The sequence below is a fragment of the Lycium barbarum genome, chromosome 9 (assembly GCF_019175385.1).
Source record: "Lycium barbarum isolate Lr01 chromosome 9, ASM1917538v2, whole genome shotgun sequence".
Classification (NCBI taxonomy): Eukaryota; Viridiplantae; Streptophyta; class Magnoliopsida; order Solanales; family Solanaceae; genus Lycium; species Lycium barbarum.
In genome coordinates, this window is record NC_083345.1 from 10,929,352 (window position 1) to 10,946,449 (window position 17,098).

At 36.4% G+C, this 17,098-nt stretch overlaps 2 protein-coding genes across 2 annotated transcripts; one reads left to right on the top strand and one right to left on the bottom strand.

Moving 5' to 3' along the window:
- Positions 1-445: 445 nt before the first annotated feature.
- LOC132610092 (NADH dehydrogenase [ubiquinone] 1 alpha subcomplex subunit 13-B) lies at positions 446-6,435 on the bottom strand. The gene is made up of 3 exons (XM_060324351.1): positions 6,059-6,435; positions 947-1,018; positions 446-852 (listed from the first exon to the last, which is right to left on the bottom strand). The coding sequence occupies exons 1-3, from the start codon at positions 6,271-6,273 to the stop codon at positions 708-710; spliced, it is 432 nt and encodes a 143-aa protein (XP_060180334.1). The 5' UTR covers positions 6,274-6,435; the 3' UTR covers positions 446-707.
- Positions 6,436-10,839: 4,404 nt separating this feature from the next.
- On the top strand, positions 10,840-16,171 carry LOC132609988 (chaperonin CPN60, mitochondrial). Its single transcript, XM_060324221.1, has 17 exons — positions 10,840-11,028; positions 11,255-11,279; positions 11,376-11,507; positions 12,622-12,781; positions 12,881-13,056; positions 13,249-13,344; positions 13,699-13,803; positions 13,905-13,991; positions 14,077-14,166; positions 14,253-14,333; positions 14,424-14,492; positions 14,638-14,715; positions 14,810-14,905; positions 15,053-15,152; positions 15,243-15,346; positions 15,449-15,633; positions 15,733-16,171. The coding sequence occupies exons 1-17, from the start codon at positions 10,991-10,993 to the stop codon at positions 15,845-15,847; spliced, it is 1,737 nt and encodes a 578-aa protein (XP_060180204.1). The 5' UTR covers positions 10,840-10,990; the 3' UTR covers positions 15,848-16,171.
- The last annotated feature ends 927 nt before the right edge of the window (positions 16,172-17,098 follow it).

Below are 17,098 nucleotides of genomic sequence, written 5' to 3' on the forward strand. Positions count from 1 at the left end.
GCTTAGCGTTAACTCCGCTACGAGTCTCGTCGATCAGGACTATGTCGTCCGCGAACAACATACACCATGGCACCTCACCTTGAATTTGCCGTGTCAATTCATCCATCACCAAGGCAAATAAAAACGGACTAAGAGCTGATCCTTGATGCAATCCCATCACAACTGGAAAGTGCTCTGAGTCTCCTCCTACTGTCCTTACCCTGATTTTGGCTCCCTCATACATGTCCTTGACTCTAGTGTAGGTCAATATTTATCAGAAACATCTAACAATAACCACTGCTAAATTCGGCTTCTCCCAGTGTTTGAGGCAACTACTGAAGAAAAAAAATTGCTTGAGGGAACTGGAAAAGCTGCTTTCAGGTAAAGAAAGGGTGCTGCTATCAAGGATGTAATTGAAAAATAAAACTTTCAAAATATAGAAGATGATAGAATATTGGAGACAAGATTATTCAGTAAAATGATCTGAACCAACTATTAGAGAAAATGAAACTTGCATTGTCTCTTACAATCCGAAACTCCTATGCAGATAGGAGGGAGAATGCTAACCGCGCTAAAGCAAATCCTTTAACATCATTCTAAACATTTGCACAGATTTTGCAGATACATCTTTATTCCAATTAGGAAAGAAATCCAAAGGAAAGTATGTGCTCAGCTACACTGAAACCAAGCAGTTGTCGTGCTGCACGTCCTGGAAGATTACCAGCATCTTACCAGACATCAGGACGAAGCTCTCCAGTTGCTGGAGGCATCCATTTTCCAGAGTTGTAAACACTTTCACCAACTTTCCAACCGGGAACGTCCTTCATGATTCTCGCCTCTTCTTCAAGATACTTCTTCCACTCTTTAACAAATCTGAATAAGCAAAAAAACAACAGCATAAATAAACAGTTCAGACTACAATAAATAAACAGGAGCATGGAATACAAACAAATTCAAGTGGGCTCACCTTTCATCCTCTTCAGCTTGAAGCATGGGCAGGATAGCCCTTCGGGCAGCATATTTTTCTTCCTTTATCACCCTACATAATGCAAATATTATCAGAACTTTTTCTACAGAAGTTTGAGGATGCCAATGATTTCGGAACCATGGAAGTGTCAACCAGTGCACATCTTTCAAAACATAAGAAGGGAGTTTTAGGAATGTCCTAGTTCAAACAGCTTTTCCAAGTTCCTCCAAGAACCCCGATATCAGAAACTCTGGCTCCTAATTATTCAGAGCAATTAATTAATCATCCCATGAACTTCTAAATTGGTCACGGAAAATGGACCCTGAACCTAACTCAACTCAAAAAACTAGTTTGTTAGAACAGGGATGTCCAGAACCATGTAACGAACACTACCCCCCCCCCCTACCCCCCACCCCCCACCCCACCCCAAAAACCAAAAAAAAAAAAAGCCTAGAAATAAATATTTGGAATATGGATATATCAATGATGCATTTGGCTCTGATATCATTATTTAAAATGAACCTTGGAAGTTGGAACTAACTCAATTGAAAAGTTAGCTCATGAATGGAAAATTATCCACGATTATATAAAGAGACGACCCATACCCTCAACCAATGTCTGCATAAGGTGAGAAGTGATAAAGAAAATATGAAGAGATTAGAGCACAGACCCCCAATCAATGTGGGACAACACAACACGCTCCATCGGGAGCATAGATAAAATAAAATGGGGGTTCAACAATAGGTAACTAAACAAAAGGATAAATTTGGCTCTAAATGCCATGTTGAATTTGTGACCATCTTATCTCAAAACTTAAATTGTTAAAGTGAAGATATTTTTATTTATTTATATTAGGCTTTAACACAAGAAATTGATAGTTAATGCAAATAAACAATACCCACGGTCCCACAGCAGTACCACTTCATCCTTTTATCATGATAGTAACTAGCTTAAACACACAAGTTTTACATATAGAGCAAAAGCTGGCAACACAACATAGATTTTAAAGCATGTACAAGGTATGACATTCATCATGATTTTTAATTAATCACCAACATCCCTTTGATGGAAATATCACAAATTATGATGACACCAGCTAAAGCCACCTCCATAGATCCAATCGGTACTTTTGGTTAACCGGAGGTGTGAATATCCTCGCTGATTATTATTCCTAGGAAAAATTTCTCCCAGCGGGTCATTCTAAGTTCTTGTTTATGGATATGTCCAAACTATACGTGATCTCCAGATAAAAAAGATAGCATGATAAATCCCAAATAAATTTCATGACTCCTCCAAATATAAAAGGAAAAACGATAAATCCTCTTGGAGACACCAAAAAAGACCACACCAGAGAGAATAACACTCTTAAGTGAAACTCAGCAGCATTGCTTCCTATATTAAAGATCCCGAGTCACCCACTCTACCAGTTTAGCTACTAAGAATGCTGCAAGAACTTTGGCTCTACCAAAGCACATATACGGCTTACCATTGACTTCAGAACTAAAGCCTGAACAGTACCCTTTACCTAATATAGCCAAAAGCTGTATGATTGATCTCCTTAAGGATTTTATAATGCTAATCTTCTTCGCATAATTCCAATTTATTCAGGGTTTGTCCTAGTCAAAATATAAGTGTTAAATCAGAGAAGTAAGATTTCAGTGCCTAGGAGGTCATTTTACATGGAAATGATATTCCCTAGGTTGCTCATCCCATTCAGGATATTCCACAATTTTAGTGTCTTTAAAAGGAGGATGACATGTCTACTGCTGGCTATTCTTGCTACATAGACACAAACAGACGACGAAGGATTTAAATACAAGCATAGTCCCCTACAAGGGAAAAAAATAGAGTTGAAGACAGTAAATGGAGAAAACTTAGCTCTTGAAAATTGATCGTAGCTAAAAGCTAAGTTTAACACTGGAAGTATGACGTTATCCTAAGAGATTATCTTTTGCATTTGAAGGAGATTAAGATCATTAATTTACTAATTTCATTCTCACAGTCTCAAAAGAAAAAGGGGGAGCATATAAGAAGATTCACAAGTACAGTACTATGGCTATTGGTCAATGGCAGCAGACTCCTTCCAGGACAATCACTACAGTTAAAGATTTGCAAACTGGTGATACAAAAACACTAGGTGCTTACTTCCCATCTGACCTTTTTTTTTTTTTTTTGATCATGTAAAAGTATTTTCATTCATACACATTGCCACAACGGCTGTGTACAAAGGGTATACCAAAAGATCAAGATTCTACAAACTATGATTCTCTACAAACTCCACCCAATCCACTATACAACTAGGAACTTTCTATTTACACTAAAGTAAATAAGAGAGCAGAGACTACTTACTCCTCAACTGAGAAAAACTCAATTCTACTCCTTCAAAAGCTCTCCTATTTCTCTAATTCCATATGACCCACATTAGCCTTGGTGGATAGAGTTACCCGGTACCTGTTAATGGTGGGAATCCCATGGAACCAGTAGAGGTACTCGCAAGCTAGCCCGAACACCACGGTTATCAAAAAAAGAAGATTTGCAAACTGGTGACACCTACCCCCTCCTACCAAAAAAAGTAGACAGACAAAATCTAAGCAGGTGAAAGAAAGTTGGCATTTTTTAGGAGTCTTTGTTTTCTATTATTCTGGGGACCTAACAATAATCATAATCACTGAGTTTCACAGACCTTGGGCACTGAGCAGTCGCTGTGTATCACTCAAGGAAGTCATAAATTGTGCTAGAGAAGAGTTTACTTGCTTGGCTATGACTTATCCAATTCTAGCATCAAACTCTTCTCTGAGATTGATCTATGCCTCTATGGTGGCACTGTGTTTTGAGTGTTCACCCCTACTACTAGTCTCTTCTTCAATGTCTGAGTTAGCATTCTACATGAGTGAGAAAAACTTTCAGGTTGGGCATGAGAATTCATTTAAGCTCTGGCATTGGACATTGGATTCTTGATGACGACTGTCCAGTCTTTCAAGTCATCAAATTTAAAGGCTTAATCATCTCCATGGGATAAATCTTGATGGTGTAGTCCAATGAATTATAAGAAAGAGATAACTAATGAAGAAAACTTCTAAACTTTCAAGTCATTAAATTTAAAGGCTTTATCATCTCCATGGGATAAATCTTGATGGTGTAGTCCAACGAATTATAAGAAAGAGATAACTAATGAAGAAAACTTCTATTAGGATTATACATTCCCAACATCTCCATCCAAAGGTCCGATGGGCAATATCACATGATCACAGTTCACCACAGCATCAAGACAGTTCGCTATTGGCTAGATCTTAAAATAATATCCTACTCTTTTTCTTCTTCTTTTTTCCTACATCGAAGAAATGTCCTGTGGGCTTCCATCCCGACTATGGTTGGCCAACAGGTTTGAAACCCCAGGGATTATGGGTCCCTATCCCTCTCCTGTCTACCCTCCGACCAACTTTAATATCCTGCTAATTAAACCCCCTCCAAACCCACATTTTCAAGGAAATTTATCATTTAAAAAGACAATTGATCAGATTCCTGACTACCCACAACTGAAAAGGGCCATATGCAATACCTCAACGGCTTTCCATTAGCAGAGGAATCTTCATTGAAATTCATATCTATAAGATCTACAGTCACTGCGCTCCAGGACAATTGCTGGGGTCTATATGCCAGAGAAGACCCCAATCTAGCAAGTAGTTAAGCATGTAGTGTATTTAGTTCGATGATGTAGTATTGCTTACCAAATAAAAATGCGTTAACCGGTAACCCATCTCATGCATCTTTTAAAGCACTTGAATGTGTTAAGGTAATAATACATTATTCTGTTGAACTTAACCCAAACAACAGAAGTTCTGATATCCAGAATGCCCCTTCCAATTGGAGCAAACTTTTTTCTGCCTACAGTGAAGGATCCCGATTTCTAAGATCATTGGGAGTATGAGAGACAATCACAGCCAACTAGTAGCTTTTATATGGTATCAGAAAACCAGCAAACCATAAAACATTCTGGTTTTCCTCTAATGGAAGCAGTTCTGCTGAGAACTTTCTATGAAAGGAAAGTCCCTAGGTGCAAAGAAGCAGCTTTTTTAAGTGGCAGACACTTGCTTCAAGTTACCAATGTTTGATTATCCATGATGAACAAAAATCTTAAAAGTTATCACATCGTAGTTTTGTTGAATTTAATGGAAAGTAATAAACCAAGACCGATTTGTAATAACACGCAAAAGTAGCCTACTCAAACTGTACTTTTTCATGGAAGCATCACATTTCTGTTGGAAGTGTACACCCCCACCAGAGATCAACGGCCTTGCTCATAGACTGGTTTCAAGTCTACCATTTTCCATTCTTAAATTCAAAAACTCGACCTTATTTCAACAGCATCAGCACACGTTTAAGCCTTCTATTTAACCTATTCACTTATCAATTCAGATAAAGTGTTAAATTTCACTACCTTCATCAAATAAACTTAAAGGAAAAGAACAAGAAGCTCGAATTCTTAATCAGCTTAAATCAACCAATACACACATATCCGGTAACATTTGTAGGGTTTTCTAAATATCACAATCAGCTATCAATGCACATTGTCCAAAAAGCAACAAAAAAAGAACCAACTTTTACACAAACAACAAAAATTAAGACATGCCCAGATGGTTTTATTTTCACAAACTAAAAGAATTAGATTCATACCTACGCTTCTTATTTCCTATGCCAACTTGGTACAAACTAAAGGACTTTCAAACTAAAGGACTTTCAACAGCATCAGCACATGTTTAAACCTTCTATTTAATCTATTCACTTACCAATATAGACAAAGTGTCAAATTTCACTACCTTCATCAAAGAACTAGAAGGAAAAGCAAAAAAAATCAACCAATGAAGACAAATTCAAGAACATTTTAGGGTTTTCTAAAAAACACAATGAGCTATCAAAAAAAAGTAACCAACTTTCACTTAAACTGCAAAAATCAAGACATACCCAGATCAAATCAAGCCAAAATAAACATACTCAAATGCTCTTTTTTCCACAAATTTAAAAAAAAAAAAATTGTGGCATACCCAGATGAAGAAAATAAGCATACCCAAATGTTTCATTTTCAAAAACTAAAAAAAAAAAAAGGATTCATACCTACGTTTCTTGTTTCCTATGCCAACTTGGTACATACCCCAAGAGAAAGCACCAAAAGCAGTAAGGAAAATGGCTAAAGCACTTGGACCAGTATTAGGGATCCTACGAGCAAATCTGACAGGTGCAAAACCACCAGGTGGTGGACCGTCTTGCAATAATGGCATGTCTTTTACACTAGCCATTCCAGCTTTCTTCCTTATCAATGACTCTGTCATTTTTTGGTTTTCGATACACTCTGTTTCACACTGATGGGAATTCGAAGAACAATGCGATGTGGATTTAAATGGCTTGAGAGAAAAAGAAGAGACGGTGGTTACTGTGGGGTTCGGGTGGGGGATATTGACCAATGGGAATTTGACACGTTAGCTTGACCCTGCGGGTGATATTGTGAATTTTTACCCATAGCCCATACTTCGTGTATTAACCATCTTTTTATACACTTTATACAAGATTGATACATTATGTATAATGTAGGGATCTTAGTTACTCAGTTGGTTAACTATCTGAACTTTCAACTTGTTGGTGAGGAGTCGATTATAAATTTTTTACCATAAAAGAATTTCGCCTTTCTTTATTTTACAATTATGGATTAAGATCACAAAATTAAAAGGTAATTTGCTACATTATATATATCTTTGGTTTAAGACCAAAAGATTAAAAAATCTTCATACTTTTTTAAATTTTATGACAAATCTAAACCATACAAACAAATTTAAAACGGAGAGAATAGTAGTTTGTGCATACGAAATTATCTAAAAATATTTTTTGAAAATATTATAGCAACAACAAACTCAGTGTACTTGCACAAATGGGGTCTGGGAAGAATAGTGTGTATGCATATCTTACCTACCTTGAGAAGATAGAGAGGTTGTTTCTGATAGACCCTCGGCTTAAAAAGGATGAAAAAGAGACAGTAGCCATAAGCAGAAATAAACAACAATAACAACATACTCAGCGTAATCCACAAGTAGGGTATATGGAAGGTAGGATGTACGCAAATCTTACCTCTATCTTTGCGGGATAGAGAGACTATTTTTATATCAACCCTCAGCTCAAAAGAAACATAGTTAATATAAGATTGCACGAAAAGTAAGACAACAAAATATCAAGATATATACAGGACAAATGCAGCAACACATAATAATACACACATAAAGATAATGATCTACGCGATACCAAAAGAAAACTACTAAGAAAAGGGGAAGATGAGATGGAAAGGTTAGCCCCCCCCCCCCCCACCCCACCCACCCACCTCTCTCACACACATCACGACAAAACTCAACTACCTACTAACCTTCTATCCTAATCACAGACATCAAAATCTTCCTATCTAAGGTCATGTCCTCAGTCAGCTGAAGCTGTGCCATATCCTGTCTAATCATCTCCCCTAGTTCTTCTTCGGCCTAAGGACCTCTTCTAACCCCTGCGACCGCCAATCTCTCACACCTCTTAACCGACGCATCCTCACGCCTCCTCTTCACGCGGTCGAACCATCTCAGTCTCGATTCTCTCATCTCGAGTCTCAATTCTTTCCTCATCCTCATCTTGACCGCCCTCTCCCAGACTTTCATATTGTGGCTTAATTAGCAACTTGATACCCCTATAGTTATTGTAATTCTGAATATGCTCTTGTTTTTGTACAATGTGATCATTGTACTTCACGTCCAATCATTTGGCATCTTAGCTGTCCTAACTATGACATTAAATAACCCAGTCAGCCACTCAATTCCTGCCTCCCTGCGCTTTTCCAAAAGTCTACCAGGCTACTGAAACAACATATAGTAATAGAAATATAAGAATAAGATAATACAAGAATGAAAACTGAGTACTAATACTCTGAGAATGGACAAAAAATGCGCCAGACTATCTACTATCCTTCTACCCTAATTCTCGAAGCTACACCATCTTCATATCAAGGGTCATGACCTCTGTGGGGTGTAGTTGAAAAAATTAGCTAAACACCTGTTTTTCTTTATCTATAAACTAATTGAGAGAAATCTTTGCTACATGTAGTTTTAAATTCGGTATGGAATGCCCAATGATATATTGTGGCCAATTTATTTATTTGGTCTGTTTTAAGAATAACACTGTGGAGAAAGGAAGCCAACTACGAGAAACAATATGATGTATTTAGAAAAATTCAATTTCAAGTTTGTTAAATTGAAAGGGAGGTCCACTACAAAATTCGAAGGTCCTTAAAACGATTTACCTTCTTTTTCCATTTAAACTTTCATTTATAAATTGACGAAAACTGTAACCAACTTTTAAGTTTACAAGCTTGGAGAGGAGTTATTATCTTTAATAAAATAGTATAAAGAGCTAGCATTTTAGAGGGCTGCTGAGGGCAGGCTCCTTAAATTTATTGCTCCTATCAACCAAAATAAGAAAAAAAAAAAAAAAAAAAAAGAAGCAAAATAGGAGAAAAGGCCATAAATAGTCCCTTATTTATGGGAGTAGATCTAAAATGGTCCCTTAACTATACACTTACCAGTTTTAGTCCTTTAACTATTCAAAAACTTATCAAATTTGGTCTCCGTCTATTTTTTATACAAACAGCGTACAAATCCATAAACCTCTATGAGATTAATGTTAAACCATTCCTCAAACCTGTCTCTCTCTCTCTCCCTCCTTTTTTTCCCTCAAACCGTCGGTTTTTTTTTTTTTTTAAATTAAAGAATGAAATGTAGGAACTTGGAATAGAACCCGGGTATGTTCCTTGGCATTAAAGGGCTTTACCACCAGACCACTGATATTCTTTGTTCATATACTTACATTGATTTAATTTATATTATTTTTTCGCCTAAAAATCGACAGAGTTCGACGGTTTTTTTTATAAAAAGATTAAAAAAAAAAAAACGACGGACTCCATCGATTTATTTTAGAAAATAATATAAAAAATAATTATATTTTTTCGCGCATTTTTGCGCAAAAAATAACCGACACAGTCCATCGTTTTTTGCCAATTTTTTAGTAGTGTTTGAGAAGAATGATTATAGAAATTGTGTGCCTGAGTTTGTCTTTTCGAATTTTAGAGACTCGAGAGCGACACCAGTGTCAAAATTTTTTTTTTTTAACAAGAGGAACTTGAGGAAAAAGAAGCGGGGGGAGAGAGAGGTTTGAGGAATGGTTTAACATTAATCTCACGGAGGTTTATGGGTTTGTACGATGTTTGTATAAAAAATAGACGAAGATCAAATTTGATAAGTTTTTAAATAGTTAAAAGATTAAAACCGGTAAGTATATAATTAAGGAACCATTTTACACCAACTCCTATAGTTAAAGGACTATTTATGGCATTCTCTCAGCAAAATAGTGTATCTTTTTATATCAATTTTCTTTTTGGTTGTAATTTATGCTTTCCATTTTACTTTTCTCTTTTTATTAGTACTTTTTATCAGCTTTTCTTGACTTTTCAGATTACTAATCTTTTTACGGAAAAGGGCCTAAAATACCCTTGAACTATTGAAAATGGAGCAAAAATACCCCCATCCACCTTTCAGCCCCAAATATCCTTACCATCCACCTATTGGGTCTAAATTACCCCTATTGCTAACAGAATATTCTGGTCAAACACGTGGCATTTTTTTATTGGTTGGCTTATAAAATTAATTAAACTAATTGACCAGATAACCCAAGTGCCCCCCACCCCCCTACCCCACCCCGACACCCCCCCCCCGTGAATTTTTTTTTTTTGAAAAAAAATTTGACATTTTTTTTGCACCCCACCCCGCAACCTACCCCTCCCCCGCACCCCTACCCCCGACGCAAAAAAAATTAATATTTTTGAAAAAAAAAGTTTTGACGTTTTTTTTGGGTTTTTTTTAGCTGGGAGGGGAGGGGGCGTAGGGGGAGGGTGCGGGGTGGAAAAAAAGTCAACTTGTGTCTTTTAGATTTTTGGGGGTGCGGGGGAGGTGTAGGGTGCGGGGTGGGGTGCAAAAAAAATATTGTAGACTAAACTTGTGCCTTTTAGATTTTTGGTTGAAAATATACCATGTTTTTTAGGGTGAGATATATATATATTTTTTTTGGTAACTCAATTACATTAGACATTTTAATTTATCAAGACATTTCACAATATTTGTGCTTTTTACTAGAAAGTTGAGAAGCGTAACAATATTTTTTTTGCACCCCACCCCGCACCCTCCCCCTCCCCCCACCCCCCAAACCCCGCACCCTACGCCCCCTCCCCTCCCAGCTAAAAAAATCCAAAAAAAAACGTCAAAACTTTTTTTTTCAAAAATATTAATTGTTTTTTGCGTGGGGGGTAGGGGTGCGGGGGAGGGGTAGGGTGCGGGGTGGGGTGCAAAAAAAAATGTCAACTTTTGTTTCAAAAAAAAAAAAATTCACGGGGGGGGAGGGGGGTCGGGTCGGGGGGTGGGGGGCACTATCTGGTCAATATTGCAAAAGTTAATTAGTTTAATTAATTTTATAAGTCAACCAATAGAAAAGTGACACGTGTTTAATGAAAAGATTCTGTTAGTGATAAGGGTATTTTAGACCCAATAGGTGATGATAAGGGTATTTTAGATCCAATATGTGGATGATAAAGGTATTTGGGGGTGAAAGGTGGATGGAGGATATTTTTGCTCAATTTTCAATAGGTCGAGGCTAGTTTAGGCCCTTTTCCGATCTTTTTATGAACTATTAACTGAAGATGATTCAATAGCAGTTTCATATACTGTCACTATGTTAAACTCTTTTTATTTAAAGAATAAAAAGAGTTTAAACCCTCTTTCATATAAACTTTTATTTACAGGATTTATTGTTTTTAAGAATTTGAGATAAAACCCTAAAACCCTAGAAGGTCCTTCTTCTAGACCCTTCTCTTTCCATCTCTCAATATAATAACACCTTTGATACAATGTATTCATTCCACTTCTCTCGTTGCCCTTCACTTCTTCTTCTCTCTTAGCAGCATTTTTCATTAGCAAAATGTATCGTTTTGCAGCAAATCTTGCTTCCAAAGCCAGGTAGTATTCATATTTTATAACTTGGGTTTTTCTGTTAGAAAAATGTAATCTTTATTACTTTTACGAAATACCCATTTTCTTGTTTTTCGTTTTTTGTGTTAGAAAAATGTAATCTTTATTACTTTTAAGAAATACCAATTTTCTTGTTTTTTTTTTTTTTTTTTTGTGTTAGAAAAATGTAATCTTTATTACTTTTAACAAATACCCATTTTCTTGTTTTGTACAGAGTGGCAAGAACCAACACCCGACAAGTGAGTAATATTTTGCAAGATATATTTGTTTTTTTTTGTATAGATCAAGAAGAGCTGTATTTTGGATTGTCTGTTTATAAATGGTTTTTGTTGCAGATTGGTGGAAGGTTAAATTGGAGCAGAAATTATGCTGCAAAGGATATTAGATTTGGTGTTGAAGCTCGAGCTGCAATGCTTCAAGGTATTGAAGAACTTGCTGATGCTGTTAAAGTCACTATGGGTCCAAAGGTGAAATTTTTTCTCAACTCCATTAGTGAATATACTATGTTTGTTCTGTTTTATGTGGCATTATTGCTATGTGACTTATAGTACTTGTTATGTAGATTCCAGATATGTAAAGTTACTGAATTGTCCAAAAGTTGAATTGTTTTGACCCTTGAAGGGAATACTTGTTGCTCAAGATTGTAGCAGAACTCATTTTTTTATCAACCCCATTAGTGAATACACTCTGTTTATTACATAGATTGTTCATATGTTTATATGTAAACAATGTTTAGTATAGAATATTGTGACTTATAGTACTTGTTATGTTATGTAGTTTCCAGATATGTATAGTTCAATTGTTTTAACCCTTGGAGGGAATACCAGTTCTTCAAGATTGTTGCGAAACGCATGCTAAGGATCTGAATTTTGGTGAAATAGTCTTGTTTTTAGCAAATTATAGGCATTTAATTCTTCATGTGTACATTTATGTTGATCTATGGGTTATGATGAGACTGTGTTGTCTTTCCTTTGACTCGGTCATTTGTTGGATCTATGCATCAATTCATACAAAAAATGCAACAATATCAGAGACACAACCTCTTAATTCTGTGAAAATGGAAAACACGAAAGCAGTTATCTAGGCATGTCATTAGATTAGATCAAACCGTAACACAGTGAAAGTACTCATTGTTCTCAGGAGTTCATCATGTTTCTTTTGTGTATGTAACTTGCATCTACTTGATGCCTTCCTAATACAACATCTTATTTCATCAAAAAAACCACACAGTGAAAGTACTCATTGGGGGCATACGCAACCTAAATGGTATTGTGGAGTGATTTGTCCCAACTGAAAATTATGTGAAGATTTTGATAAGCTTCGCTCTCTGGTTGGCCAAACTTCCAATGTTTCGGGCAAACTCGTTCCCATGAAGCAAAAGTGAAATTAGTTGCCTTGTTTTCTTATTACTCCTTGCTTCTGCTACTTGAGCTGGGAGAACACTGAGGCAGCAACACTTTCTTTGCTGACATAATTCTAGGAGTTTAGAATGTTATTCATTATCGCCGTGTCTTCTAGGTTTCTGGTGGTAACATAATCATCATCATCGGTGACAATTGACATTAAATGCTTATGTTGTAGGGACGTAATGTGGTGATTGAACAAAGTTGGGGTGCACCTAAAGTAACAAAAGATGGTGTCACTGTTGCAAAAAGTGTTGAATTCAAGGACAAGATAAAAAATGTTGGTGCTAGCCTTGTAAAACAGGTTGCCAATGCCACAAATGATGTTGCTGGTGATGGTAAGTCTTTAGAAGTCCAATATTGCTTATACATTGTTGAAACAAATTTATGAATTTCCAGCCTAATTTAACGGCTGGTTCTGTCTTTTCTATTTTCAGGCACCACTTGTGCAACAGTCCTCACTCGAGCAATATTTGCTGAAGGATGCAAGTCGGTGGCAGCTGGTATGAATGCAATGGATCTTAGACGGGGTATTACCATGGCTGTAGATTCTGTTGTAACAAACCTGAAAAGCAGAGCACGGATGATCAGCACATCTGAGGAAATTGCACAGGTATCTTGCCAGTTTTAAAACTGTGAAGAGGAACTCAGGGAAGAGATACTAGTAGAAGAGAAAAAGGCAGAAACTAAAAAAATCCCGGGAAAGAAAGATCTAATTATATACTGAAGAGTTCAATTGTAACTTCTGCTTTGCTTAGTGATGCACTTTTTCCCGTAAGATTTTGATATTGTAACTCTTTGATAGGTTGGGACTATCTCTGCAAATGGAGAAAGAGAAATTGGTGAGCTAATTGCAAAGGCTATGGAGAGAGTAGGCAAGGAGGGAGTCATCACTATTCAAGTAAGTAATTCTATTGGCTATCTATGTATGTGAAGATTGTATGAGTCTTTTGGTCACTATGGTCCTAACTTACCTATATGAGCTTTAAAATGTGTGTCCAAACTTAGGTAGCTTCTGATTTCGATATGCTCTTGGGATGTGGTTGGAGTAGATGATATGTTTGCTGACTTTTACTAGTTGAGATCTATTTGAGTTGCTAAATAGGAGAATTTGGGTTAGAAATCGAGCATGTGGAATTTTGATAAATTATTGTTGCTCAGTAATGAAAAACATCTTGTCATAGTCCAATTTGTATTCATTTGGTGTACATTTTGGCTTAAGATGTGTAGCTAACTCATTTCTATCATCACACAGGATGGGAAGACATTGTTCAACGAGTTGGAAGTTGTCGAAGGGATGAAGCTGGATAGGGGTTACATATCACCATACTTCATCACAAATCAGAAGAATCAGAAATGTGTATGTCTTTGGTTTTTCTAATCTTAGTTAAGCTCTCACAAGATTTCTGTGCCAACATTCTTTCTTGTTTAAACTCACTATTCTTCTGATATGTCTGGCAGGAACTGGATGACCCACTAATTCTTATTCATGAGAAAAAGATCTCAAGCGTTAATGCTGTTGTGAAAGCATTAGAGTTGGCTTTGAAGGTAATCCTCTTTCTGAGATTATCAGTTTGGTTTCCATGAGATTGGCCATGTAGCTGTCTGTCTTACTATTACTTCATGCATGCAGAGACAAAGGCCCCTCTTAATTGTGGCTGAAGATGTGGACAGTGAAGCACTTGCCACTCTTATTTTGAACAAGCTTCGTGCTGGAATCAAGGTATGTTTCTGATGTATTTGCTTTTCTGTTTGTTGTTTAACTTCTTCTCAGTTTGGTGTTTACGTATTGTCTGTAAATGTTTACAGGTTTGCGCCATCAAAGCACCAGGCTTTGGTGAAAACAGGAAAGCTAATTTGCAAGATCTTGCTATTTTAACTGGAGGCCAAGTGAGAACTGTTCTACTGTGCTCATTATAAGATAGTTACTGTTTGTCTTACCGATACCTAACCAACTTCTCTTACTCCTGTGTGTGGTAGGTCGTTACAGAAGAGCTTGGACTGAACATTGAAAACATGGACTTTGAGATGCTGGGAACATGTAAAAAGGTATTTTTTCTGCGCCATTTGCCTGTAGTAGGTTCTCCTTTTGTATATCTGTTCTTTTGAATGTGTAAGTGCGTGAGAAAATTGTGCATAATGTGATTTCTGTTTGGCGTTTCTAGTTAGTCTACTCATGCATTCATTTTTCTAGGTGGCTGTCTCCAAGGACGATACTGTCATTCTTGATGGTGCTGGTGAGAAGAAGTCCATAGAGGAACGATGTGAACAGGTTTTATCTTGCTTCCTTTTACACCCATATCTGTACAAGAACTGCGTTTCAGCATGGGGTGTTGAGCATATACTCATGCTCTTTGTATTTGCAGATTAGATCAACCATTGAGCTGAGCACATCTGACTATGACAAGGAGAAGTTGCAGGAAAGACTAGCTAAGATTTCAGGGGGCGTCGCTGTGTTAAAGGTATGCCTTTTGTTTGCAACTTGTGTGAATCAGTACTACAAGAACAACTCTGGACTTTTTCTTTATAAGTGGAAAGAGCTGCAACTGCTAGTTCAATCAACATGCCATTGTACAATGTATGTTAATTTTTGCTGGATTGATTTTTAGATTGGAGGAGCTAGTGAAGCTGAGGTTGGTGAAAAGAAAGATAGAGTCACTGATGCTTTGAATGCTACAAAGGCTGCCGTGGAGGAAGGAATTGTTCCAGGTCATTACTCTTCCGTGTCTCATATTCCCTTGCTAACTGGGAATACCTAAATAGTTGGAGATACGTAATGTTGTTTTTTTTTCTTTGCAGGTGGTGGCGTTGCTCTTCTTTACGCAGCAAAAGAGTTGGATAAATTAACAACATCCAACTTTGACCAGAAGATTGGTGTACAAATCATTCAGAATGCTCTGAAGGTTTGCTATGCTCTTTTAACTCTTGTTAATTAGTCTAAAATATAACCCCTCAGAAATAGAGTAAATCACAAACTTATGCCATGGTTTAACTCATGATTGCAGACACCAGTACATACAATAGCCTCTAATGCAGGAGTAGAGGGTGCTGTCATTGTTGGTAAACTGTTGGAGCAAGAAAACCCTGATCTTGGATATGACGCGGCCAAGGGTGAATACGTAGACATGGTAAAGGCAGGAATCATCGATCCACTGAAAGTGATTAGGACAGCTTTGGTCGATGCTGCCAGGTTAGCCTATAACACACTTTCTGTTTTCTTGTTCTTTCTTCATAGACATTGGCCTCTCACATTCTTGCTAACTTCCCTTCGATATTGTGTTCCATGCAGCGTCTCGTCTCTCTTGACCACAACTGAAGCAGTTGTCGTCGAGCTTCCTAAGGACGAGAAGGAAGCTCCAGCAATGGGCGGCGGCATGGGAGGCATGGGTGGCATGGACTACTAATTGGAAAAGCCAAGAACAGTAATTGCAGCTGCTTGACACAATTGTTTAGAAAAGGAAAATAAATTTAGGTTGCTGCCCATTTTGATTTGATGAGTCTTAATGAGGGGAAAACACCAATTGTACCCATAGTAATTGAGACCATTGTGAATTCATGTTTTTGTAGGTTGAGATTTGTAGTTTTTTCAGCTTTTTGATTGACAAGTTAGTGCGATAGGTCCATTTCAGTCTTACACTCTTGTTTTGGTGACTTCTCTGGTTAAAACTATTATCTTGAGGGGATGAAATTTATACCTCTGGCAGCAATTTATGTATACTTTTGACTAATGTTAGTTGTTCTTGTGTTTTTAGAAAAATATAGGATAGTAATTGATTACTACTTTAGAGTTGGAAAAATCCTAATTTATGTGATGCATACAACTTTCATCTTCAAAACCTTGACTTAGAAAAAGGCATCCTGCTGTTTTAAGGTTTGTTCGATATTGCTTATTCGATATTGTAATACATTTAATTAGAGGAAATCTGAAATTATGATGGATATTGGAAGGCCACGGAAAGGTAGACAAAAATTGTCAGGTAATTTTATTATTTTATGTTTGGTAAAAGTGGATCCTAATGTACATACTGTCTTGACTAAGTATGACGTTAAACATTTGGAGATCGATTAAATGTAAATAAGCTACCCGTTTCACACTTGATATTAATTAGTCACTTATATGGGAATATTCTAAGAACTTAATTATAATTATAATTGTTTTTGTTTTTGTCACAGTATATTTCAAGTATAATTAGAATATTGCCTTTTAATTACTGCAAGTTATTTAAGTTCCCATGTAACAAAATCATGTAGTCATTCTATTGCTATATTAGAATTTGAAGGTCTTTATGGATTTAACTTATGTATAATTTAAAAAAGTTTGTACAATTAATTAATGAATTAACTTGTTGTAGCAAGTTATATGTCATGTGTCATTGTGTTTTAAAGCAGGCCTCATAATATAAAAAGTTCGTCCACACTTTCTTTGTATTGAAGTTAAACTCTTCTTAATCAGAGAATTCGTTCACGCTTCGCGCAGTTTAATAAATATATTAAATTTAATCTTATTATAAATCTATCCAGATAAAAAAATATTTTAATAAAATTTACATACATATAGGAAATAGTTCAATATATTTAATCAAGTCTCAAATTCACAAATATATAATTTTTTTAGAATTTGAGCTCAATGAATTGTGTTCGTTGTCAAAATTTAT

What these genes read in the sequence shown, in the direction of transcription:
- LOC132610092 (XM_060324351.1), bottom strand. Translation starts at nt 6,273, where the DNA reads ATGACAGAGTCATTGATAAGGAAGAAAGCTGGAATGGCTAGTGTAAAA. An exon ending in ATAGGAAACAAGAAACGTAG is followed by an intron (nt 1,019 to 6,058) that starts GTATGAATCCTT and finishes TGCATTATGTAG; the next exon opens with GGTGATAAAGGAAGAAAAAT. An exon ending in CAAGCTGAAGAGGATGAAAG is followed by an intron (nt 853 to 946) that starts GTGAGCCCACTT and finishes TTGCTTATTCAG; the next exon opens with ATTTGTTAAAGAGTGGAAGA.
- LOC132609988 (XM_060324221.1), top strand. Translation starts at nt 10,991, where the DNA reads ATGTATCGTTTTGCAGCAAATCTTGCTTCCAAAGCCAG. An exon ending in CAAGAACCAACACCCGACAA is followed by an intron (nt 11,280 to 11,375) that starts GTGAGTAATATT and finishes TTTTTGTTGCAG; the next exon opens with ATTGGTGGAAGGTTAAATTG. An exon ending in AAATGATGTTGCTGGTGATG is followed by an intron (nt 12,782 to 12,880) that starts GTAAGTCTTTAG and finishes TTCTATTTTCAG; the next exon opens with GCACCACTTGTGCAACAGTC.